The sequence below is a fragment of the Ambystoma mexicanum genome, chromosome 2p, assembly GCF_040938575.1.
Source record: "Ambystoma mexicanum isolate Mex_15411 chromosome 2p, UKY_AmexF1_1, whole genome shotgun sequence".
Classification (NCBI taxonomy): Eukaryota; Metazoa; Chordata; class Amphibia; order Caudata; family Ambystomatidae; genus Ambystoma; species Ambystoma mexicanum.
Window position 1 is genome coordinate 18700979 of NC_090923.1, and position 25570 is coordinate 18726548.

General features: G+C 44.0%; 1 protein-coding gene across 2 annotated transcripts in view; it reads right to left on the reverse strand.

The window, feature by feature from the left end:
- Positions 1-25098, reverse strand: part of LOC138566148 (zinc finger protein 583-like) — a 211739-nt gene extending 186641 nt beyond the window's left edge. For both annotated transcript variants that reach the window (XM_069643162.1, XM_069643161.1), the window contains exon 1: positions 24932-25098. In XM_069643162.1, the coding sequence (XP_069499263.1) occupies positions 24932-24976 (45 nt within the window). In that variant the 5' untranslated portion in view covers positions 24977-25098. The remainder of the gene's footprint in view (positions 1-24931) is intronic.
- Between the last annotated feature and the right edge of the window lie 472 nt (positions 25099-25570).

Consider the following 25570-nt stretch of genomic DNA (forward strand, 5'->3'; position numbering starts at 1 on the left):
CCTTTTTGTCGCGTTCAAACCTGCAAGCGAAGTGGACTGAACTGACAAAGTTTGGGTCTGAGAGCGCCTGGGACCGGTGAGTACTTCCAACACTAACCGGTGACCCCTAGCACCAGGGCCCCTTTTTACACACAAGCGGCCCCTGAGGGTCCCTCTCCTTTCCACTGCTAGTGCGAACTAGCGACTTCATCCCGCACTCTGGATCTGCCTCTGCCTTCAAGTGGAGGTCCTACCTGAATAGTGGGAACTCAATCTTCATCGCCTCATCCACCTTCCTGAGCTTCTAGAGACCCCTGAAGAGACCCATTTTGCCCATTGGAACAACCGTGTGTGCTTGCATTGCATGTACTATTGAGCACAAGGCTCCTCTCTTCTTAGAGCTTGGACTTCCTCTTAGTTAGGTGTGTTGCTGATGTCGAATGGGCCTAAAGACTACCTGCACTGCCCGTTTCCTTCCCTTCTAGGTTGTCTACATATTTCATGCATTTAACCCTTTAGAGCCCAATGGTCTTGTATGTACATTGTCTTGATAGTGTTGTGTTGATTTATTTAGTATTGCTGTGATTCTTTCGCTGCGGTCTGAGCTACAAAGGTCTTGTAATAAATGTGTATATTTTTGATATAACACCTGTCTGGGAGTAATTTTAAGTGTCCTTGCTCTTTGTGCTCATTGAGGTCCTTCAGTCACCCTCACCCCTCCCGAGACTTAGTCGTAACCGCCTGCCGTAGCTACCTTGATTGGTTTGGCTCGTCCAGAGGTTACCCGGTTCCAAGAAACTATGCTGGCCTTCTGAACCTCTGGCCAACAGGCCAGGGTTCAGAAATCCATCTTTACAATCAGCGTAGCCAATCCAGCCCACTTTATTGGTACCAATCTTAGGAAATGCAATCATTTTTGCAACGAAGATTTCACCAACGTCAGCGAGGAACAGATTAAATAACATAGGTGCCAAGGCACAGCCTTGTCGCACTCACTTTCTGATAGGGATCTGGCAAGACGTCAAACCTAGACCATTCAGCTTGATCCTAGCAGAGTTGCTTTCATATATCATCTTGCAGACATACAATAAGTGCTCAGGCATATCCATCTTCTTCAGAGTTGTGATCCGTCCACTGTATCAAACGCGGGAGAGATGTCCATAAATGGCATATCGTCATTATCATTTGCTTGCTCAGAGTGTTTATCAGAAAGATGTCTTACTTAGTGGAACAGCCCCTTCTGAACACGGTCTGAGAATAAGATTACAGAAAATGTTACTAGGGACATCTTTTCTTTTCGTGTGCGCTTGGAATATCGTTGGAGATTAGATATTTGGGGTTAGTCATTTGCATCCTTTAAAGATTGCTTAAATGTAGTAACAAATGTCGTTTTGTTCTTCCTTCGACGCTCCCTTTTAGGCAGCACACGCTCCCAGCTGGCTCTTTTTCACTACCAGCCAGACTCTCCACTTGAGTCGATTCTAGATTCTCCAGTTCACATCACGCTCTAAATCTCCAAGGAACTTGCCAACCCTACCACAGTCTCTTCCTCTCCCCCTCCATCCCAGGCACTCTGCTCTGCACTGGCCGCTCACTTTTCCTCCAAAACTCTGGACATCACGACCTTCCCAAGTGCATATAGGCACTTTTCATCCTCCACCACACTCTCTACCTGTGACGTCCCTTAGGGCTCCATCCTATCGCCTTGGCTCTTCAACAGCTACCTAGCCCCTCTGGCCCACCTGAGCTCCACCTTTTCTCCGCATTTCCAGCGGTAGGCAGATGACACAGCTCTCTTTCAAGCTGACATCCTTTTGCTCCTCCTACTCCTCCCTTATATCAGAGTGCCTCACTGCTATTCAGGCATGGTGTTCTGCCAATGATCTCTGCCAGTAAAACAGATCTTTCTCAATGGGACGCCTGCTCCTCGTCTCCCCCCTACCCTCTGACCTGACTCCGTGGGTCCTCTCCCCTCACCCACATGAGGCAAAAAACTTTGGGATCATTATTGTCTGCTCAGTCTCTTTCTCTGCACATATCACTGCCTTGCCAAGAAGGCCCACTTTCAGCTGCACCTCCTCCGGGGCTTTCTACCTTTCTTCACCTTCCCCCAGCAACTCAATGTCTCGGAGCCCTGGTTCTCTCTAGGCGGCACTACTGCAACTGCCTCTTCCTCAATCTGCCTCCTTCCACCCTTCATCCACTTCTACTAATCCAGAATAGGACTGCAAGACTTATCCTTGGACTCAAGTCCAGGGACCACATCTCTCCACTGGCTCCCGGTGACCACAAGGAACAAATTTAAGACCCTTTGCATCCTTCACAAGGCTGTCTGGGGCCAGGGACCTCTCTACATCCAGCTCTCCCTCCCTAAACACCTCCAGGCCAGAGTCCTGTGGTCCTCTGTCTCAAACGCTCTGCAGTTCAAATGTTTCTCCAAGCAGAGAGCGGGAGGTAGATCCCTTTCCTCGGCTGAAACGTCCCTTTGGAACGGCCTTTCCGTCCCCTTCAAGCCTGAGCTGGATCTTCTTAAGTCCCAGAACTTCTCAAGACTCCTTTTCTCCTCTTCCTTGCCTCTCCCCCTCCCGTGCTAACTCTCCCTCAGCTGCTGCGACTGAGGCTTGGTCCCTTCAGAGTCATACAGGGGCCAGACCACCCCCCTACTAGTCCCCTAGCATCTCCTCCCAGCACTTGTCCATGGGATCCCCTGCCCGGACTAGCCCAACCAGGTACGCCCTGTCCACTGCACTCATCCTCCATTCCCCCCGGCACTTGCCACCTTGGCTCGCCCAGCACTTGCCACCCTACCCTTGTGAGCAACTCACTCCGGCACTTCTCCCTCTACCCCCTCACATACCACCTTGTCATGCACAGCACGGTAGGATTGTCACAAGGCCAATAAAAAACGTTTTTTTGTTATTATACTTTTGTTCCCATGTTTCCCCCCTCCCCACCCCCATCTTGTCTTGTGGCACCTGGAAACACTTGCGTATAGGCGCCATACAAATGTCCAATAAATAAATAATGATATTGGACTGTAAGGACCACTTCTGTCACCCTTCTTAAATATCGAAATTACCACTGATCACTTCGAGAAGGGGGCGTAGATCTAGTTTCCAAAATAGAAATGAAAATAAATTACAGAATAATAGCCCACACCACTGGGTCGGATTTCAATAGCATGTTCGACACACCTAGCGGCACACGTGTTCGAGACTTAGCATCCTCCATCAGATCACAGCTGAGGGAAGGAAGAGAGAAATCTGGTCTCCTAAACAAGGAGTTACTATGTTTTTCCTACTCTCCCTCTGCAATCGCATTAGCTTGCCTCTTGTGGTTTCACCAAATTATTGATCACCAACCAGAAAATATGAGCATTATTGCCAAAAACAATCATTCTTTCTCCCGCCTTCTGTTGTTGTAAAAACATATAATCTCTGTGCCAATTTTTAAAGGATTGCTTTAACGTACGTACTTCTCTTCCCAACTTCCTATTATGATACTTCTCTAATCACCCTATAAATATTTCTATGTAGTTCCTTTTTCCTATATAGCACTGTCTTATCAAAAGGATGAGTGCAACTACCCCGCGCATTCTCCAACGGTTTAGCGCTACCCACAAAGGCATCCAGTAGCCTCCCAAATCCATCCATGTTCAAGAGAGGTCTCTTGTCTCCTATATTGGTGGCATTTACCAAACAAATTAAAATGATTAACACAATTCTGATTACCCCTATTACTCAGAGTCAGATATGTAAAATGTGCGTATAGATTGACCTTAACAACTAAATCAAACCTAAAAATGTTGGGGAATATGGTAACTTATTATTAGGAATCTAAAACGCAATGCAGGCCCTAAACAAACTGTCTGTCACAGCCATATAGTCTATGCAGGATGAACTACTCTTCCTCTATAGAGCCTTCAAAAAGCATATTTCGCAGTGGTTAAGATCCAAATATCAAAAAAGGTAAACCATCTTTTACCATACTCGGCCTCTGCTTCAAAGTTGTCATTGATACGGTATATGGCATTTATAAGTGTTTCAAGGTGCGACAAGACAAGGGAGGGCCACAGAGGGAGGACAAAATAATGATCTTACTAGGCCTGGTGTCATTCAGATTGCGCAAGTGCGGGGCAGTGGATGGGGAGAAATGCCAAGGAGGTAGGGGGGCTAGGTAGAGAAGAAGTGCAGGTAATCAAAAAGTGCAGCCAGCTGGTGGCTCTGTGCAGGTAAGAAAGTGAAGCCAAAGGGTGACTCTTAAGTGCAGAGAGAGGGGACTGTAGGGTTACAGATACAGGCCACAAGTGCTGGGGGAGCCAAGAGGCAGTGCAAGGTGCAAGTGGATATGCAGGGACGGACCTGGGCCCAAGTTCAGAGGGTGGCCAGGTGACCAGTGCACGGAGCAGTTAGGTACACCAGCATGGGAGAGGAAGAGAGAAAGCAGAAGCGACAAGGAGGTCTTAGTTGTTTCCGGAACAGGAGGTGGTTCAGCTCAAGTTTGAGAGAGGCAGGGAGGCTGTTCCAGAGGGAGGCCGCAGCCGAAGAAAGAGACCTGCCCCGAACTCTCTGCTTGGAAAAGCGACTGACCCTCAGAGAGTTGGAGGTGGATGAGCAGAGAGCTCGAGAAGGGAGATGTTTAGGAAGAGAGCATTGGAGGAAGTGCTGTCCGGGGCCCCACAAAGTCTTGTGGATGATGCAGAGGCCCATTCCTTAAGCAATCCAAATTCAAATCATCCCCTTTTCACTATAAAACCCTTCACGCAAGTCAAATAGCTTTGACAAGAATGAAATCTAACTGGAGCACAAAAGGTTGCTATAAACATTCTGCAGCCTCAACACTGATTTAGATCAGAATCCCTAACTGGCAAAATGCCATAGGTCTCATCTGAAAGAATGTATAAATCTATTCATTGCGAATTCTTGGAATACAGTTTAGTTAACCACACCTCCTGCAACAGGGTCACGTCACATTGAAACCACAATCCTCCGATATATGGGTTAAGCTGCTAAAACCCCTAGTGATCCAAGCCAAGTCTTGCTTTCTTTCCCCATCAGCTAGAAACCTGTCCCTCTTAAAGCCACCAGCTAAGAAATGCGGGAGCCACGACCAGTTCGCATTCTCACCCATTTTAACAGCCTCCCCGTTGCCCCCTGTGGCCACAGCTATCCTGCTATTAGTTACTAGATTGCAGGTTCTTGAGGTCACTGATGCCCCAAATGGTGTTCATTATAAATGGAGAAAATGTCATCCCTCTCTCTTCCATGTGAACTAAGGGCAGCAAATCAGACCCCCACTGTCGAGCACGTGTTGGGGGTACAGAGTTTTTTTTTTTTTATTAAACAGACTACATTTTGTCTTATGAAATCTTTAATAAATTAGTTTAGTAAATTAGTTCCAAAAAAAAAAAGAAAAAAGTGTAAGCCTTTCCCCCCTACTTGCGATATCCTCATTAGCAGGAACAAGCCTTCAACCATTAGCCATGTCCTTAGTCACCGGGGCATGGTTATAAGACCTAATTGAAGAAACAGGGCCCCTTAAACAACTACATATACCCTCTCGGCTTTTTTAACTTGGGGCATTTAAAGCCCTCCACATTGGAGGTTGTATCCAGACACTCCACTTCCTTCCACGTACCCTCTCTTATTAACCCATTAACCTAAAGTGGTACCCAGCCAAATTCCTAACAGTAAGCATCCCTGTATCTATCTTTTTACTTGATAAGGACATAGGCTCACTATGATTAGACAAGCCCGGTCGTAAGTGTGGACCACTTATAGGACCGGATGCCTGACCGCTCCCCATGTCCACTCTGTCACACCTTTTTTGTACCATCATTTTGCACCCCACGAATAGTGGGGACCAGTGAAACTGTAAAATCCTCACCCCAAGAGTACACCTTTTTTTGACCTTCTTTGGACATGCAATATCCAATGAGGACCTAGAACCCTCCACCCCACTTTATTTTGGGTGAACAAGGCATCCCACTGTTTAATTACTTTAGGGCTCTGCCCCATTTCATTCGTCTGGAGTATACTATCCAGTTTCTTAAGAAAAGGAAATGGTGGATAATACGATAACAGGAGTAAGCACCATGTTAATAGAGTCAAGGCGACGCCACCAGGATTGATATAAGGGGACCATCTTGTAATAACGTTTTGTATTTTCTACAAAACGGGAGTGGCATTTAAGCTAATAGTGTATTCAATATCTTTAGGAATTAAAATATCTACGTAGTTGATGGATTTTGCACACCAAATTATGCCATACTTACCAAATGAATATAGTGGCAAGCACTAGTTATGGGTAACATTTCAGTTTTGTCAAGGTTAAGTTTATAATCAGATACAGCTGAGAACGATACATGTGTTTAGCAAATTAGAGATATAGGTAGAAGGATTAAAAAGATAGATCATCCGTGTATGCAGACACTAACAGATGATTTCACATTCTGAATAATAGAGATATTAATCATCATTGTAATACTCTGAAGTGGTGTTTCAAGAGCTAAAAGAAAAGGTAAAGGAGTTAAAAGACAACCTTGCAGAGTACCTCGCAAGAAAGGAAAGGGTGAGGACATTAAACCACTACAGGAGTAAAGAAAAGACTATTCTAAGAACTTAAAATCAAAACTATGCAATTTATATAAAACAAACATAAAAAGACCAAGAAACGCGATCAAATTCTTTCTCCTTATCTAATGCAAGAAACAGTTAGTTGAGGGTCGTGTACATTTCTCAAACATGCTAACATGATGCTCAGAAGGTGTGTGTTGTATGATGCATAAATTCAAGCTTTAATAAAGCCAGCCTGATCAGCATTAATTAAATCAGGCATACAATGATCAAGAGGATTTTCTAGTACGTTGGCATACATTTTAGCATATGTATGAAGGAAATGGGAATAATTTTTAAATAACGGTATGGGAAATTGTATCAACAGATTGCATGAGCCAGCCATCATCCCTAATGTCAAAAACGATTAATGCAATTGTATTGACAGAGAAAGGGTATTACAAGTCATATTAAAAAAAGAAGTCAATTGAAAATCCATCCAGACCCGAGGACTCAAAGCTTTACCAGTTTTAAGATCTCTGATTGCTTTTTTACTCTCATACAATTTAATAGGCTGTCCCATGAGAGATAGATCAAATGCATGAGATTTAGGAAAAGGAACTTGCAATAAATATTGAGATATACAGGGTTTGAAATTGCTGGGAGCTATTTAGCTCCCGCTTGCATCCTAGAAGAGCCTGGTTGGCTTGGCACCAACAGCTATAAGGATTTACTTTTGGCTGCCCATGACAACTGATGCTGAACAACACACCTATGTGAATTTAACCATGTGTGTTTGGGACAATCTATAAAGAAACATTAGGACACATCTATGTGACATTTAAAGCAAAGGTGTCATCAATAGTGGACAAAATAATAGGTTTACATCTTACGTGAAAGTTAGATTTGCGGAACGCTATGTAGTAGTTCCTTGTTCCCAGTGCTAGATCCTGGTCCCAGTTTAATGCTGGATACCCAGGAGCTGCTTTTAGCTCCTGCTTATCTAATCTTATTTTCAAATCTTTATTAGGAATCTGAATTATATTGCGGAGTATAAAGAAATAAAATCAAGAAATGCTTTAGAAACACCAGATCTTTAATATGGGTACCCCTGAGCATTAATACATTGAGGTGACCAATGATTTCTCTCCCTTATGTTTTAAAGAATTTGGTTAAGAGGTGTCCTTCCCTATTAGATTCCCCATAATATTTGGTTTTGATTCAAAGAACAGAACCACAATATTTTATCCGAACAAATCTTATTGTATTCAATGTGTTTAGTTATTAGTTTCTTAAATAAGCAGACCATCAGCATTCTTATAATATAGCTTTTCAAGTGATTTTATCAAATAGATCTGATCATTGTTTTTCATGGGACTATTAGTATGAGAAACATATTGAATTATAGGACTGCAACCCAGTTATTATTTCTAAACAATTCTGAAGTAAAATACTTTTTCAAGATTGATTCCAAAAGTCCTTTTATTTTCAATTTTCCGCAAAATAAAAAGCGAGAGAGAGAAAGAGAGAAAGAGAGAAAGAGACCCACCACAACCCCCCCACCTTACCCTTATACATTTTTTTATTCACTTTATCCTCCCCACATATATATATATATGCGGAAAATTGGGGGTCGAACTTTTGGGAGTAGGTCATTTTGTACAATACCGTTAGGAAAGCACACATTTTTCGTAATGTTTCACAAAATAAGCAATACCACGAGCCAAAAACAGGGCCATGGTACACAGGATTTTCATGCGGACATCCTAAACAGACGTACTAAGCATTTGAAAATAAGGAAAACAAATGTGGCGAGGAAGGGCATGCATATATTTTTTGAAAGAACATAGGCAGACCTTTCGAAGGATAGGTGTCTTGCGCAAGTTAGAAAAGCATACAATGCCTAAAGCAGCAACTAAATGTAGTTCATATTTGGGAAATTAAAGGGGTGTGTAACAATGTGCAGTAGGTAATATACGAAAAGGTTACCAAAAAGCAAGAGAAAACAACAAATGTCCTATCGTTGTCCTAAGGGAACGGCAGGGGGAGTAGAAGGAGAGAAGGGAGGAGAGATAAGGAGGGGCAAGACCATGGAGAGATTTGAAGACAAGGCAGAGTAATTGAAATTTAAGTTGGGAGTGAAAAGGAAGCCAGCCAAGGTAGGAGAGAGAGGAAGAGATGGAATCACGGGAGATAAGGAGACAGAGGGTGCGGACAGCAGAGTGGTAAATGGATTTAAGAGGGGCAAGGTGAGAAGTAGGAAGTCCAAACAGTAAGGAAGAGCAGAAGAAAAGGCGGGAGAAGATGAGGGAGGAGATTAAGAGTTTAGTAGCGTGGAAAGTGAGAGAGGGGTGGATTTTGCGAACATTGAAGAGGTGGAAGCGGCAGGAGCGAGAAGTGAGGGAAATGTGTTGGGAGAAGGAGAGAGAGTAGTCGAAGAGAACGCCTACGTTACGAGCCTGAGGAGAGATGGGGAGATTGGAGGGAGGGAAGTGAATAAAAGGGGGAGGAGAGTGAGGGGGAAGAGAGTTAGAGGGAAAGAATTTGACTTCCGTCTTGTCGGTGTTGAGAGAGAAAAATCGGGAAGACATCCAGTTCTTGATAGCAGTAAGACAGGAAGAGAGTTGTAGGTGGAGATCAGTTGAGAAGGAGGAGAAGGAGAGGAAGAGTTGAGTGTCGTCAGCATAGAAGTGGTGGGAGAAGCCAAACGAGGAGATAACAGGAGCAATGAGGGAAGTGTATAGAGAGAAGAGGAAAGGGCCTAGCACAGAGCCTTGGGGTACGCCATATGCAAGAGGATAGCTAGGAGAGGAGCGGCCACCCCAGGAGACAGTAAAAGAGCGGGAAGAGAGGTAAGATGATAACCAGTTGAGTACAGAGCCCTTGAAGCCAAAGGAGGAGGGGGTGATCGACAGTGTCAAAGGCAGCAGAGAGATCAAGGAGAATAAGGATAGAGGATTGTTTGGCATGGCAGGCAGTAGGAAGGGAGTTCAGAATAGAGGTGCGAGCAGTTTCAGTGGAGTGTTTAGGACGAAAGCCTGATTGGAAGGGTGGTAGGAGGGAGGAATTAGTGACGAAGGATGAAAGTTGAGAGTAAGCAAGGCGTTCGAGAAGCTTGGAGAGGAAAGGGAGAAGAGAGATAGGTCTGAAATTCGAGGTGAGACGTGGGTCAGCAGAAGGTTTCTTAGGTATGGGGATGGTTGTGGCATGTTTAAAGGCAGAGGGAAAGGTAACTGAGAAGGGACAGATGTTGAAAAATGAGGTGAGGTAGGGGACAAGAAAAAGGTAAATCTTAGGGATGAGAAGGGAAGGGAGAGGGTCAGAAGGGGCAGACGTGGGGTGGGCTTTGGATAGGAGGGTGCAGACTTCCGAAGGGGAGGTGGGTGAGAAGAAGGACATGCAGGAGGGAGAGAAGAAGGGAAATCAGAGGTGGGGGTGTGAATTTTTTGCCGAAGGGATACAATCTTAGAAGAGAAGAAGTTAGCGAGAGAGAAGAATTGGAGGAGGGATCAGGAGTGGGGGGAGAGAGGAGTCGAGAGAGTGTTTGGAAGATACGATGGGGGTGAGTCGGTTGAGATTGGAGTAGGTTAGAGAAGTAAGAAGATTTGGCTGAAAGCAGGCCTTGTCGGAAAAGCATGCCAAAATATCAACGATCGCAAACATAGATGGAGCTGCACTCTGAAAACTCAAAAAAAGCAGCTCAGGAAAGACCTAAGAAAATTAAAAAAACAGCATGGAACAAATGCCCTGAGCCTATTAAAACAGAGAAAACAATATTATCGAAACTGGCTAAAATCTTTCTCTTACCAAAGAGATCAAGAGCGTGGCGAGGAAATGCTGGCATTAATTATAAAAAACATTTCCAGAGAAATATGGAAAATCCTAAACAAAGGAACGGTTAATCAGGACGCCCTAATATCAAATGGAGTGTCCGAAAATGACTGGGTAAAGCACTTTCAAATGGTCTTCACCGGAAAGGAACTGCCAGACCTTGTAGAAAGCAGAAATGATGATATAGCCTGGGACATAATTGAGTCCAGTGAAGACATTCTCATGGCCATATCAAAGCTAAAGACATCAAGAGCTGCTGGGCCAGACGGTATTAGTAACTGGCTGTTAAAAGAGCACAGCTTAGCGTGGTCAAGATTCATTGGAAAGCTATTTGCGGTAATAGCTGACAGAAAACAGGTCCCGAGTTCATGGACTGAGGCAATAATTGTACCAGTATACAAGAAGGGCAGTCGGGACGACCCTGCCAACTATCGCCCGATTGCCCTCCTGGATACTATTGGTAAAGTGAAATTCGAGGTGAGACGTGGGTCAGCAGAAGGTTTCTTAAGTATGGGGATGATTGTGGCATGTTTAAAGGCAGAGGGAAAGGTAACTGAGGAGAGACAGATGTTGAAAAATGAGGTGAGGTAGGGGACAAGAAAAAGGTAAATCTTAGGGATGAGAAGGGAAGGGAGAGGGTCAGAAGGGGCAGACGTGGGGTGGGCTTTGGATAGGAGGGTGCAGACTTCCGAAGGGGAGGTGGGCGAGAAGAAGGACATGCAGGAGGGAGAGGAGAAGAAGGGAAATCAGAGGTGGGGGTGTGAATTTTTTGCCGAAGGGATACAATCTTAGAAGAGAAGAAGTTAGCGAGAGAGAAGAATTGGAGGAGGGATCAGGAGTGGGGGGAGAGAGGAGTCGAGAGAGTGTTTGGAAGATACGATGGGGGTGAGTCGGTTGAGATTGGAGTAGGTTAGAGAAGTAAGAAGATTTGGCTGAAAGCAGGCCTTGTCGGAAAAGCATGCCAAAATATCAACGATCGCAAACATAGATGGAGCTGCACTCTGAAAACTCAAAAAAAGCAGCTCAGGAAAGACCTAAGAAAATTAAAAAAACAGCATGGAACAAATGCCCTGAGCCTATTAAAACAGAGAAAACAATATTATCGAAACTGGCTAAAATCTTTCTCTTACCAAAGAGATCAAGAGCGTGGCGAGGAAATGCTGGCATTAATTATAAAAAACATTTCCAGAGAAATATGGAAAATCCTAAACAAAGGAACGGTTAATCAGGACGCCCTAATATCAAATGGAGTGTCCGAAAATGACTGGGTAAAGCACTTTCAAATGGTCTTCACCGGAAAGGAACTGCCAGACCTTGTAGAAAGCAGAAATGATGATATAGCCTGGGACATAATTGAGTCCAGTGAAGACATTCTCATGGCCATATCAAAGCTAAAGACATCAAGAGCTGCTGGGCCAGACGGTATTAGTAACTGGCTGTTAAAAGAGCACAGCTTAGCGTGGTCAAGATTCATTGGAAAGCTATTTGCGGTAATAGCTGACAGAAAACAGGTCCCGAGTTCATGGACTGAGGCAATAATTGTACCAGTATACAAGAAGGGCAGTCGGGACGACCCTGCCAACTATCGCCCGATTGCCCTCCTGGATACTATTGGTAAAGTGAAATTCGAGGTGAGACGTGGGTCAGCAGAAGGTTTCTTAAGTATGGGGATGATTGTGGCATGTTTAAAGGCAGAGGGAAAGGTAACTGAGGAGAGACAGATGTTGAAAAATGAGGTGAGGTAGGGGACAAGAAAAAGGTAAATCTTAGGGATGAGAAGGGAAGGGAGAGGGTCAGAAGGGGCAGACGTGGGGTGGGCTTTGGATAGGAGGGTGCAGACTTCCGAAGGGGAGGTGGGCGAGAAGAAGGACATGCAGGAGGGAGAGAAGAAGAAGGGAAATCAGAGGTGGGGGTGTGAATTTTTTGCCAAAGGGAAACAATCTTAGAAGAGAAGAAGTTAGCGAAGTCTGAAGGAGAGAGAGAAGAATTGGAGGAGGGATCAGGAGTGGGGGGAGAGAGGAGTCGAGAGAGTGTTTGGAAGATACGGTGGGGGTGAGTCGGTTGAGATTGGAGTAGGTTAGAGAAGTAAGAAGATTTGGCTGAAAGCAGGCCTTGTCGGAAAAGCATGCCAAAATATCAACGATCGCAAACATAGATGGAGCTGCACTCTGAAAACTCAAAAAAAGCAGCTCAGGAAAGACCTAGGAAAATTAAAAAAACAGCATGGAGCGAATGTCCTGAGCCTATTAAAACAGAGAAAACAATATTATCGAAACTGGCTAAAATCTTTCTCTTACCAAAGAGATCAAGAGCGTGGCGAGGAAATGCTGGCATTAATTATAAAAAACAACTCCAGAGAAATATGGAAAATCCTAAACAAAGGAACGGTTAATCAGGACGCCCTAATATCAAATGGAGTGTCCGAAAATGACTGGGTAAAGCACTTTCAAATGGTCTTCACCGGAAAGGAACTGCCAGACCTAGTAGAAAGCAGAAATGATGATATAGCCTGGGACATAATTGAATCCAGTGAAGACATTCTCATGGCCATATCAAAGCTAAAGACACCAAGAGCTGCTGGGCCAGACGGTATTAGTAACTCGCTGTTAAAAGAGCACAGCTTAGCGTGGTCAAGTTCATTGGAAAGCTATTTGCGGTAATAGCTGACAGAAAACAGGTCCCGAGTTCTTGGACTGAGGCAATAATAGTACCAGTATACAAGAAGGGCAGTCGGGACGACCCGGCCAACTATCGCCCGATTGCCCTCCTGGATACTATTGGTAAAGTGTTGGCGACATTTCTACAAAAAAAAACTATCCGCATGGGCAAAAGAAGTCGATTTACCTGACGTCAGACAAACTGGATTTACAAAGGGCGTGGGAACAGAGAACAACCTTGCCCTAGTAAATCTGTTAAAACTCGACGCCCTAAACAAGAAAGAGCAATTATTCATGGTATTCATCGACTTACAGCAAGCATTCGATTCAATTAATCGAAACAAATTATGGGAGAAGCTGGCAAATAGAAATTTCCCAAACACCCTGTTACAACCAATAAAGGCATTACACTCCAATACAACAATCAGAGTAAGACTAAATGCAAGTGGAGACCTGTCCAAACCCATTATTACCACCAGAGGGGTGAAACAGGGATGTCCACTCACCGCCCTCTTGTTCAAACTTTATATCGCTGAAATCTCAACCGCATTGGCAAGTGTCAAATGTTTCCCTCCAAAAATCAATGGACATCCAATAAGCTATGTGATCTATGCTGATGACTTAGTACTGTTCGATAAAACACGGAGAGGATTACAGCGACTCTTGTCAGTGCTCGAAGCTTACATGATTGTCAATGATTTGTCAATCAATGTGATAAAAACAAAAATCATGAAGTTTGGCAGCGATCGGGACGCTAAAAACAATAAATTTAAATGGCAAATTGACAACAAATTTCTTGAAGAAGTTACAGAAATTCGTTATTTAGGAATTCTGATGAATACCTCAATTCGTGAGTGGAGCTGGGTTCAATCCAGCGGACCCGAATGCTTGCCTTACAAGGAGCAAGATTACACACCCTATACGGAAAATTTTCAGTAATACCGCTGCGCACGTTTTACCTCCAAAAAGTGGTCCCTACAATAACCTTTGGGGCCGATGCGGGCTGGAATATTGACCTAAGATCTGGTCTACTTTGGAAGGGCTATTCTGGCGCCAAGTACTTACATTACCTAAATACCTCTCAATGACCGCAATTCGTCATGAACTGGCACTTGAAAGCTTATATGGAACAGTTCTTTGGAAATCCTTGTCACTACTACGAAAGATGGAAATATCGAATCCAGAACCAGCGTACAAAATACTAAGATCAGGAGGATCACACCATCACAAAGGTTTGCTTTTAAGATGGTCAGAGAAACTGAAGGCGATCATGCATAATGCAAATATCTCAATGGACACATTGACAAATCGGCCACAGATTGCAAGATCTAAGTTGAAAGAATGGTTATGGATCGACAACTTGGACAATCTTGCAAGGATGCCGACAGTGTTAGATCTTGGGCCAACAAAGAATAAAGTGGACAACATGCCAAAATATCTGTGCCAATTTCCCTCGAGATATCACAGAGACAAATTTCTCAGACTTAGATTGAACCTTCATAAAACAAACCAAATGATGGTGATGAGAAAAATTAAACCGGCTACCGATGAAGCTTGTTGGCACTGCAAACTCCACGTAGAGTCATCAAAACATCTGATAATCGAATGTGTCGCAATAAATGAGTTGAGACTCATTCACCTGAGTAAATTCAAGCCTGCAAACGACATGATGGAAGATTTGTGGTTCTGGATACAGAGTGGTAGCTCGGAACATCTAATCTGTTCAGTGATAAATTTTCTCGACAAAGTCTTAATCTGAATGTTTAGAACTTAATTGAATGTCAAGAACTTAAATGTACAAGGAACGTGTTACTAATGAATTGAGGATGAGTTGTAATAAAAGTTTGTAAAAACTAGATAGTAAAAAAAAAAAAAAAAAGATGTGGCTGAGGTCAGACAAGAGTTGTAGATGGAGTGATAAGAGAAGTAAGAGGTTTGGTTAGATAGTGAGGGAGTTTTGAGCCATAGTCTCTCGAGACGTCTGAGAAGGCGTCTCATTGAGAGGCGATGAGGAGTGAGCCAAGGCTGAGAGGGTTTCTGGGTTGGGCGGAAGGAGGAAAGAGGGTAGAGATGATCAAGGGAGGATGAAATAGCAGAGGAAAGGGAGGAAAGAGCATCATTCGCCGATAATAAGGAGTAGTCATGGAGAGATGGGAGAAGAGAAGAGCAAGTATCAGTGAAGACGGAGGGGTCGAAGTTGCGGAAGTCACGCCGCGAGTAGACTGGAGGGGAAGGGTAAGGAGAGGAGGAGAGAGGGAGAGGAGAAAGGGAAAAGGAGAGTAATGCATGGTCAGAGAGGTAGACAGGAAGGGTAGAGGCGGGTGAAGGGGGGTAGGAAGAGTTGTAGATGAGGTCAAGGGTGGAGCCACAGGAGTGTGTAGGAGAGGAGGGGAGAGGGGAAAGGAGGTAGCACCACGCGACAGCTTCAATAAAGGGCCGAGCAGCTCCTCCGCAACCCATCACGACGAAGACCCTGTGAAACCAGCTCGACTGTGACAAGTCCACACAGATCAAGAAGAATCCTAACCCATGACTACATACTCAACCCGAGAGGATGGAGTAATGAGTCAAGCCTCGGTATCCAAGAACCACAACTGATGGATAAAATCTGTCAGCAGGAAGAAAGAAGTCGCTCGGCCGCCTTTTACCACCCTGAAGCCCCTCCAAGCTGAATGTAGCGCACAAAACCGCTAATGATGGATCATTAGTGACTTAATGGTTTCGTGCCTACATTCTGATGGGACGGGAGGTGCAGTGGGGTGTGGTAGTGTGCACTGTAGGCAGATAAGCTTTTCTGCAGGAGTGCTTGTGACGTCTAAGCCATAAGACTTCACACTCTGATTGTAAAACGGTAACAGGCGCCAATTTACCACCCATAAATAGCGCTTTAGAATGCCAAAATGTAAGCACAGTAGCCAGCACTGCGCCCCTTGTCTTTCCCCAGCTGGCCTCAAGTGATCTTGCTTCTCTTTTCGCCCTTCAAGGTGAGTCATAAAACTGAATTTCTAGTGTGGGGAGATTTCGGCAGGCATGAGACTCGATGTTTGGGGCGCATCTCACCATGGGAAGGCCGCTTGGGATGTGTATCTTGGTGTGTGACCTGAGCACTGTCTCTTCCCAGCATGGTGAGTAAACAGTAAACCATTGCCCTTTCCCATCCCTGACTGGAGGCAATGGCAAGGTGCGGGTGGGCGGGTCCTTCCCCAACTTGTCCTATACATCTCATTTGCAATGAATGTATGTCACTTTCTAGGGTAGTTCGGTGGGTTCATGAGATTTTTAATGTTATTGCTAATGTCATGTAAAGTGGTCTTGTGGGTGTAGTGCCATTTGGCGGGGAGGGCAGCACCTTTTAATAGGATAGCAGGAGCAGCAGATGCAATACCTGTGGTTTTGATGGCAGTACAAGTGTCCTGTATGCGTTTGCGTGCAATGTGAAGATTACAGGCTCCAATCCTTTGGGTCTGACTTAGCCTCTCATCCTTTCAACATCATGGATGAAAATTGGTCTCGAAGTTCCAATGCAGCAGACTGGAGATGATTAAATCGGCAAGAAAGTGCTTTACAACTTCGACGTTAGTTCCCAAGGCGTTTTAAAAAATGTGCCAACGTTTATTACATAGAGCGTATTTTATGTCAAATGTAATTTCTCTGTGCACAGCAAATCTATATGTTAACGTATCCATGCAGCTAGCACATCCTACTGTACGCATTAGCAGGTTCTGTGTAAAGGTGTATTCGTTCAGACCAATGGAAAGACAAAAAGGAGATTTCTGAGCATACAGCCGCAGGTTCTCCGTCTCCCATACTGGGAAAGCAAACATTGCAAAGGTACCGAAAAAAGGGACTGCAGTGGAGAACCATCTAAAAAGGATAATACAAGGGCCGGTCCGTGGAAATATAAATGATGCAGATGAGCGGCGTGGCCATGGCAACGGTACCAAGCTTTGTTACATGCACATCTAAGTTCCTCACTCGCCCACTTATCAAGAGCATAGCAATGCCAGATCCTCTATGTGAAACGTTAGTACGTCTTTACATTTCTAAAACTTGTCTTGAAATCCATTCATGAACTTGCACTCCCCCAACCCCACACTTTACCTGCCCCAAGCTATCCGCCACTGCTCCCCTCCCTTCAAACTCTGTTCCTACACCCTCCATAAACAGTGAGTGAGAGAGAAAACAGAATGGATGTTACTGTTACTAATACAATCGTAGCGCCCTGAGGAAGCAAAATGCCAGGACCATAGAAGTTATAACACTTTCATGCAGTTTCATAAATTGGTGGATATCTTGTGCTCTTTGTTGGTTTTATATAGTGCATCCAAAGCCATATTCATGGTCTCTTGGTGTGCCAAGTCCTCATTGCCCGCAGCTAAGTCAGACTGCGGCATAAAATTTCCTCGGGCACGAATTAAAAAGTGGCCCACCAGTGCAAATGGCAATTTTTTCCCCTTTTGTGACAGACTGAGTAGTACCCGGGGAGGGGGTGCAGGGTAGGGGCTGATAAAATGTGATGCAAATTCTGCATTTTAAAGAATATTTATTCAGTAACACTGATCGAAACTTCTATCCACATGCTGAAGTAACGTATCCAACTAACCATGCTTGCTACATATTTCTAGAGATCTGTTAAGTGATTTAGACGCCAACATTTATTTCAAGCACATCCGAGTAAAGTAAGCAGATCATTTTAGAATGAATTGCCGAATTACATTTTTTTTTCTTCTTACCCACCTACGATGTATGTAATGTTTAAAAGACTGGCTTGCATGCTCAACCTCCCAGCGCTATACATGGATATATGTTTAAGGAGGGAGGCAAGTGTGGGAGGTGGTTTGTCATCCCCACTTTAAAATTTGATCACCGGTGAGTTAACCACACATGCTGGCTACCTGAACAAACAAAACAACTCTTTATTGAGTTTACTTGATAGTGGGAGAACTGCCCCAGAAATGGATATTTGGTCGTATTATTCCGCTGCAACAGTGAAGCGTCAAACAGATAATGCTGGAAAGGAGCCGCAGCAAGACAAGAGGGAGCTGAATGAGTCCTCTGAGGAGGAAGAGCTAGTGTTTGAAAGAGAGGATGTAGAATATAGTAACCATACGAGCGCCAATGCTTTGTCAGAAGGTCACAGAGTGACATCACAGAGTCCTGGTTCAAGCAAAATGCCTCTAGCAACCAATACACTGCTTGTGGAAAAGCATGCAGTGACTTTGATAGACCTCAGAGTGAAGTAATGGCTGTTGATGCTGTTAGGGGAAAGGCACCCCCAGATCTCAATGATATCAGCCAGTGTGCTAGTGAAGGGGCGCGACAGCCTGTCTTAAAAACATATCCTCATACAAAACTGGGAGCACGTCTTGGATCATTCCGTTCGCATTGGTTTGAGGTGTACACATGGCTAGAATACTCCATGTCCCAGGATGCAGCATACTGGTCTCCATGCCTTCTTTCTGGGTCCAAATCTCTTCATGGAGAACTTATAAAATCACAAACTGGAAAAATGCATAGGAAAATGGCAAAGGAATATTGCAGCATGAGAAGTCTGCTTCCCAAAAGGAAGGTGATGTGAGATGGGAGGATTTCAAAATAAATATAAAAGATGATACATCATGAAAGGTCTCAGCGAGGCATATGCCAGAGAGGTGACTGGAAATCGGCATTACATTAAAACAATTGCTCAAGTATTACTTGTCCCGGGAGGATAACTCAACGGCAACGTGCGCGCCTTGGAAGCAAGACGACACAAAGCAACAAAGGTTTGATCCCCGGGTCTGCGCTTAGAAACCTCTGGGTGTTGAAGCGCGTTATAAATACGCATCTAAGACTAAAACAATCATGCAACCAAAAAACAAACAATTTCTGTAACAGCGCCTCGATGCCTGCGGGCTGTGTGAGTGCTTTACAATTTTTTTTTAAATAAATAATAACTGGCAAAACTATAATTGCCCAAAGGAAGCATCACTGCAACTCTGATGACATCAATCATGGAAACGTGAGAGAAATATTGTAGTTACTTGCTGAAAGAGACAGTAGTGTAAAAAAGAAACTTAATAGGCCCAAAAGTGCACGCTATTTACATCAATCCATTCAAAATGAACTTCTGTCAATTATGGCTCCTCTCGTTAGAGAGTGCATTGCTGAAAGCCTTCAAGGAAGCCCATTTTCTATTCTTGTTGATGAGACTAAAGATCGCAGCAAAACCGAACAGCTGTCTGTTGTTGTGAAATACTTCCATGATAACTCTGTCCATAAAAGATTCCTAAAATTCTACAAAGCAGATAGCCTTGATGCAGAGTCTTCACCATGCTATACATTTAATGTCCCATCATCGTTGGGTATTGATAAAAATGAATGTGTTGGGCAAGGGTATGATGGGGCCTCAGTGATGAGAGGTCGGCTTAATGGTGTGCAAGCACAGGTTCAAAAAGAGGTACCCTCTGCACTTTGTGGTCATTGTATTAATCACCAGCTTAATTTAGTCATTGTTTACACGGCTAAAAATGTATATGCATCAACTCAATTTTTTGTGAAATTGGAGAAGGTTTGTGTTTTGCAGTGCATCTGTTATTCACTCTGTGTTTGGAAGTGTTCAAACAGAAATGTCAAAACAGGTCATACAGTTAAAACACTTAAGTGATACAAGGTGGACATGCCAATATTCTGCCTGTAAAGCTGCCCTCCAAACCCTTGAGCCTCATCTGGAAACCCTCTCACTAGTGGCAGAACAGAGACATAGCGAGAGAGCAATAGAGGCAAATGTTATTCGGCAGTTCATTGATTTCAGCTTCATTCTTGCACTTGTGCTTTTTGAAAACATCATAAAAAAAGGAACATAACTATCAAATATGTCACAGCAAGCAGATCTTGACTTGGCCTCAGCTGACGTCCTTGTACGCAGTCATAGAAGAACTTGAGGAAGTGCATAATGAAGACATGGATACAACTATACATAATCTCTGGGACGAAGCAGTCCAGCTGAGTAGTAAGTGTGGTATACCAGCACCTACAAATGATGAGGCTGAACCGCCTCACAAAAAGCACGCTTGTCGACTGCCTTTCCACTTCAGAAATAGTGCCATAATGGAGACTGTGGCACAGCGACCAAGACTGTGCACAAAAGATGATTTCACTAAACATTTTGTGTCTGTAGTTCTTGACCTAATAATCTCAGAAGTAAAATCACGCTTTTCAAAAGATTCTTTGCTGATCATGGAAGGTATACAAGCACTAAATCCCAGATCTGATTCTTTTCTCAGTTTTTAGAAATTGTCACACATGGCCACATTCTACTCCTGTGATCTGGGTAACGTGCAAACAGAAGTAAAGCACTGTAACCAGAAAAGTAAGCATGTACGTAACGACCTTGCAATGTAACCAGAAAAGTAAGCATCATGTAACCTACGCTGTGATACCTCAGCATCATGTAACCAACGCTGTGATACCTCCCTAGTAAGGAAGAAGGCATCTGATGCCATTAAGGTGAACACAATTCTGGAGTTCACAAACTTTCTGGAGCCTCATGCTGTTCCATACTTCGAACTGTACCGACTGTGTAAAATTGCTTGTGTTTTGGCAGTGAGTAGCCAGTGGAGTAGCTTTGCTGAAAATGTTGGGAGGAGACATGACATCTGAAGAAAAGTTGCCCCAGCCAAATGATTGGGGCCAAAATGGTGTGCCATGAAAGTTGGAGGGGACAAACACCCCTGCCCCCCCTAAAATTACGCCCATGTGAGTAGTGCTTCATGGGAAAGAAGTTTTTCTGTGCTAAAGTTAATAAAGTCATATCCACACACAACAATGACAGGAGAGGCTATCATATCTTGCACACTGGCAATTGTGTCCCGACTTGCTGCCCAAATAAGCATGGACATCGTAATTGACCGGTTTGCATCGATTCACAGAAATTCAGGTTCAAATCTTTATTAATGTAAACAGTTTTCTGTAATTTGAGATCACAAACACGCATGTTCAGTTTCCGTCCTACCTTTAAGATTTCTGACTTTAAAGTTAAAAAGGTAAGAAAAAAAATTGACAATAAATTGATTTGTAAAAACAAATATAGTCTTCTAAATCAGGCCAGTTCTGCGTGTGAATGTGCTCAGGAGAAGTACCTTCTGCAGTGATACTAAAGCTTAGACATTGGGTATTTAGCAGCTCTATGAAGGCACTATTGTAAGGGATTTTAGACTCTACTTTGCATATGATGCATCTGCTGCAAGGCTACACCTTGTACATGGAGATTTACTAGATATGTTTTATATTCTGGAGAATCAGAACCCAATACTGTGCACTACTGGGTCAATATTAAAACTACAAAAGTATTAGTGGGGCTTATTTACAAGTTGCTCTGGCAGGCGACTCCTTACAATCCCTATCAATTGGCCTAAAAGATCATTCTCTGATTTACTGAGTTCCCCAAAGTGTCGCGGGTCACTGGATTTGGACAGAAAAATAGCCCTAACCGTCCACAAGTAACTTAAGGAAAAAATGTGACTCCAGGACTCAGCGCCAATGGATGAGTAATTGATTGTTTTATTCTACAATCAAGTTTGAAAAATTAGCCCTCTCCTTAGTAATTACATGTGTTTCGGCTCGCCTGAGCCTTTATCAAATCAGGGCTGACATGAATAAACAAAAATTACATCAAAGTAATATAATACATGATGTTGATCAAAGTTGATGCAAGCAAACAAAGTATGCATAAAACACATACAAGGTTCAAATTAGCAAAGCGACGATAACGTCATACCCCAAGGTATGTCATAATCACAAGAGACAGAAAAATAAGGGTTGGTGAAGGGAAGGATTGGTGGGGGTCATGAAAACAAGTCATTGTAAACATACATCACAAATAATAAGACCAATAGGTAAAGAAAAAAGAAAAAAGAAAACCAAAGAGAAAAAAAGCATTAGTTCAACTGTCATGTCTATTTATCAATGCCATAAACAGATAATGTTTCCAGCAAGTGCTAAAGGGTTGGCTTACCCGATGATGAAAAGATAAAGTCCATAAGACTTGTCAGGTAGAGAGTACCTGGGACAAATCCCAAAATCGAAATTCTGTAACAAAACATTTAGAGTATACCTATATGGATGCATGCATGTACATGCTCACCCATTTAAAAAAAAACATATTGGGAAGGGGCAGCCCATCTACAGTGGGGAGTAGAGAACATGCAAAGACACTGAAGAGTGTGTGATGTTGATTACCAAACTATACGTTTTGTGGGGTGATTATGCCCTATTCTCCAAAATCCTGATTGTCAATCAGAAATATAAGCACTGAAAATTACAGCAGCCAAGTCCCATCATAGTACTGTTAATCACAGGCTATGCGCGATATGTCTAATTATTGACATGTCATATCAAAAAAACAAAGAAATTGGTGCACTAATGCAGACCGCTAATGCGTGCAACCTATGTTCCTGTGAAAATAAAGAATTACTGATCCTAAATGACGAATCGTGTCTGCTGACATTATGCATCCATAATCACTGGCCGTGCATGCCCACTCCATTTAACGTGTATAGGCTAACATACAGAGATGTGCAGAGTAGGCAATCTTACCCAACTGCTCCAAATTCAGTTGCGTCGGATGCACACAAGTATACGGCAGCCAATGACGTTTTAAAATCTCAAATAGTGTTTTGGTCTCCACGGCAACGCAGCCACGCGTTGCCATGGAGCATTCTAAGATCCTTGCAGCCCTTAGTGTCTACGGCGGCCAAATCGTAACTATGAACATCAACCCTCCATAGTTCCTGGCCGTACATGCCCATTTCATTTACAGTGAGTGCGCTAACTAACAATGTTGTGCGAAGTGGCAACCCCTGCACTGTGGGACTGTCTCTGTATCCCTCCAGCCCCCCCTTCCCAGCACTTACCTGCACTTACCTTGCACTTGCCACCAGCTGGCCCTCCTTATTTATTTATTATTTATTTTATTCTACTTACCTTGTACTGCACTTCACCCTCCCCCCCTTGCACTTTCCCCCTCCCCCCTTGCACTTCTTCCCTTCCCCCCACCCCTGCACTTGCGCGATCTGAATGACACCTGGCCTAGTAGGATCGTTGTCTGTCTTCCCCCTGATCCCCCCTCCCTGCCTCGTCGCGCCTTGAAACACTTGTGTATAGGCGCGTTACAAATGCCATATCATATCATATCATATCAAGCTTACCCTACTGCTCAAAATTCGGTCGCGTCGGCTGCACAGAAGTAAACTGCAGTCGATGACATTTTAAAATCTCAGGTAGTGTTTTAGGACTCCACGGCAACGCAGCCATGCGCGTTGCCATGGTGCATGCTGAAATCCCAGCAGCGCTTGCTGTCTAAAACGGTCGCCATTATTAAATGAGGTTTATTAAAATTGCCTCCTCACACTGGCTGCCACCAAGCAGCTGCAGATGCCCAAAGCTCAGTGTAAGTTTAAAAATAAGTGTTGAGCTGAGCCAGGTTAAGAACTTGTATGTTTGTAATGCTGATAGGCATTCACTAATTAAACCTGTTGCTGTATATGCATAATCAACTACATGATTGTGTGGATTACTAAACGGTCAATTCCAATTGCAACAAATAGAGTAGTTCAAAAAACGGCACAATTCCATCGTTAACACTTAATACAGTTAACTAAAAAGAGGGCTGAATCAATCCCCAGAAGCTTCCTACTCCCCCACATATAACAAACATATCAATATGTACATGACATGCATTACATGTTGCAGACTTATAAATCTGATCTCAGATTTGTTGTGCATTTGATGACAGGTTTGCCAATGTTCAGCTAACGGCAGAGAGATATCCTGGCTGCCGATCTTGGCCAGATGTTCTCAAATACGTACTCTTAACTCTCTCTTGGTACTGCCAATGTAAATCCTTTTACACACACAAATAATACCGTAGATGACAAATTTAGTTTCACAATTAATCTCTTGTTTGACCATAATTTTCCATTAACGTCCTTGAATTCAGTCATCTGTTCATGTGCGTACCTACACTGTGCGCACGTGCCACACTTTCTAAAGCCACTCAAATTCCTATGCAGCCAGGTTGTCTGGCTCACATGCTGAATATCTGGTAACAATGATGGACTAAGTATTGACTATTAAAACTAGTGTCATTTCTACTAACCTCCGATTCATGGCATGCTGCTTACAGTTGATGCTCTGGCTTCAGAAGTATTTCAATTTTGAACGTGCTTCCAACAATATTGCTTGCTGTATAAATGCACAATGTGTACCTCCCTGGGCCACCTTGGACTACTTTGCCCGCATCAATTTGCCAAAAGCATATACATTGGCCTTTTATAGGCAGCCCGCCTACTTTTGTCAGTGGTCCCCTTTGTGCCACCCCTAAATTTGATTCCTGGAGACGCACTGGTTGTGAGCGGGTGCGAAAAAGTTAGTTTGGTAAGCCAGAGGATTCTTTTGTGGAGTATGTGTATATCACCTGCACCTCACCCTGTGGCTAAATTTTTGTGCTAAAATAATAGAGGCTGCAGTTGATAGCTTCATAATATCAAGAGACAGGCCATTTGCCCTCTGCACAGCAGAACAAAGAAAGGTAGCCAACCGGAAATAACTACTTAAAAAAGATATTGTTTCCTTAGTGAGTGTCACAGCACAGGGGATCTCTCAACGTATGCGGCCCATTAAAAGTGCAAAGGTCGAAAGGAGATGACGCCCGTCATGGTTGCTTTGTTGCATGTCATATTTTGTGCTAAACTTTACTTAGTATGCAATAGTACTCAAAAGAAGGTATAAGGCGTTATTGCTTGGGGAGGAGCACCTCGCAGTTGTGCGGGCGCCCCCCATGTGCTAGCCACTAGTGGGGAGCAGGACCCCCTTCCTCAGTGGGCTTCTTGTCATCACCCAAAGACCCCTCCACCTCCAGACACTGCTCACCTCAGCCATGTCCTTCCAGAGATACTGCCCGAAGTCTAAGTGCATTCACCCTGTCTCTGTGCAGGGAGTCTTCCTGTAGGGGTTCCTGCAGAGGACACTAACGCGCATGCTCAATGCCGGGACTCGTTCTGTAGCGGTTCCTGCACAGCCACAAACGCGCATGCTCAATGCGTGAACCGCACCCACGTGCACATGCGCAGTGACCTGAACTCCTGGGGAATGAAGAACTGCGACAGGGGCAAGGAGAGCGCCCAATGACAACACACCGATTATTGCACATGCGCAGTACAGACTGAAACCTTCGGGGAGTCATCGGCGCATGCTCAGTCAGGAGACCCGTGTCTTGGCACGTCAAGCTCGCATTATCCGCGCATGCGTACAGTGGCAAGGGGCGCGTTCACGAGGAAACCCGGGTCACTCAGAAGCTGCGCATGCGCACACGTCCCCTCTTGCCACCGTCACTCTCCTTAAAGGGGGGGGGCGGTCACGTGGCGCAACAGTGTCTCTCATCACAGAACCCCAGCCTGATCATAAGAATGAGCACAATTATGGAACATGTGTCTTTAGTGCTTCAGCAAGAAACCCTTGGATAACAATGGAAGTTGGGCTCTACCGCTACTTTAACAAAGAAAGTCTGTG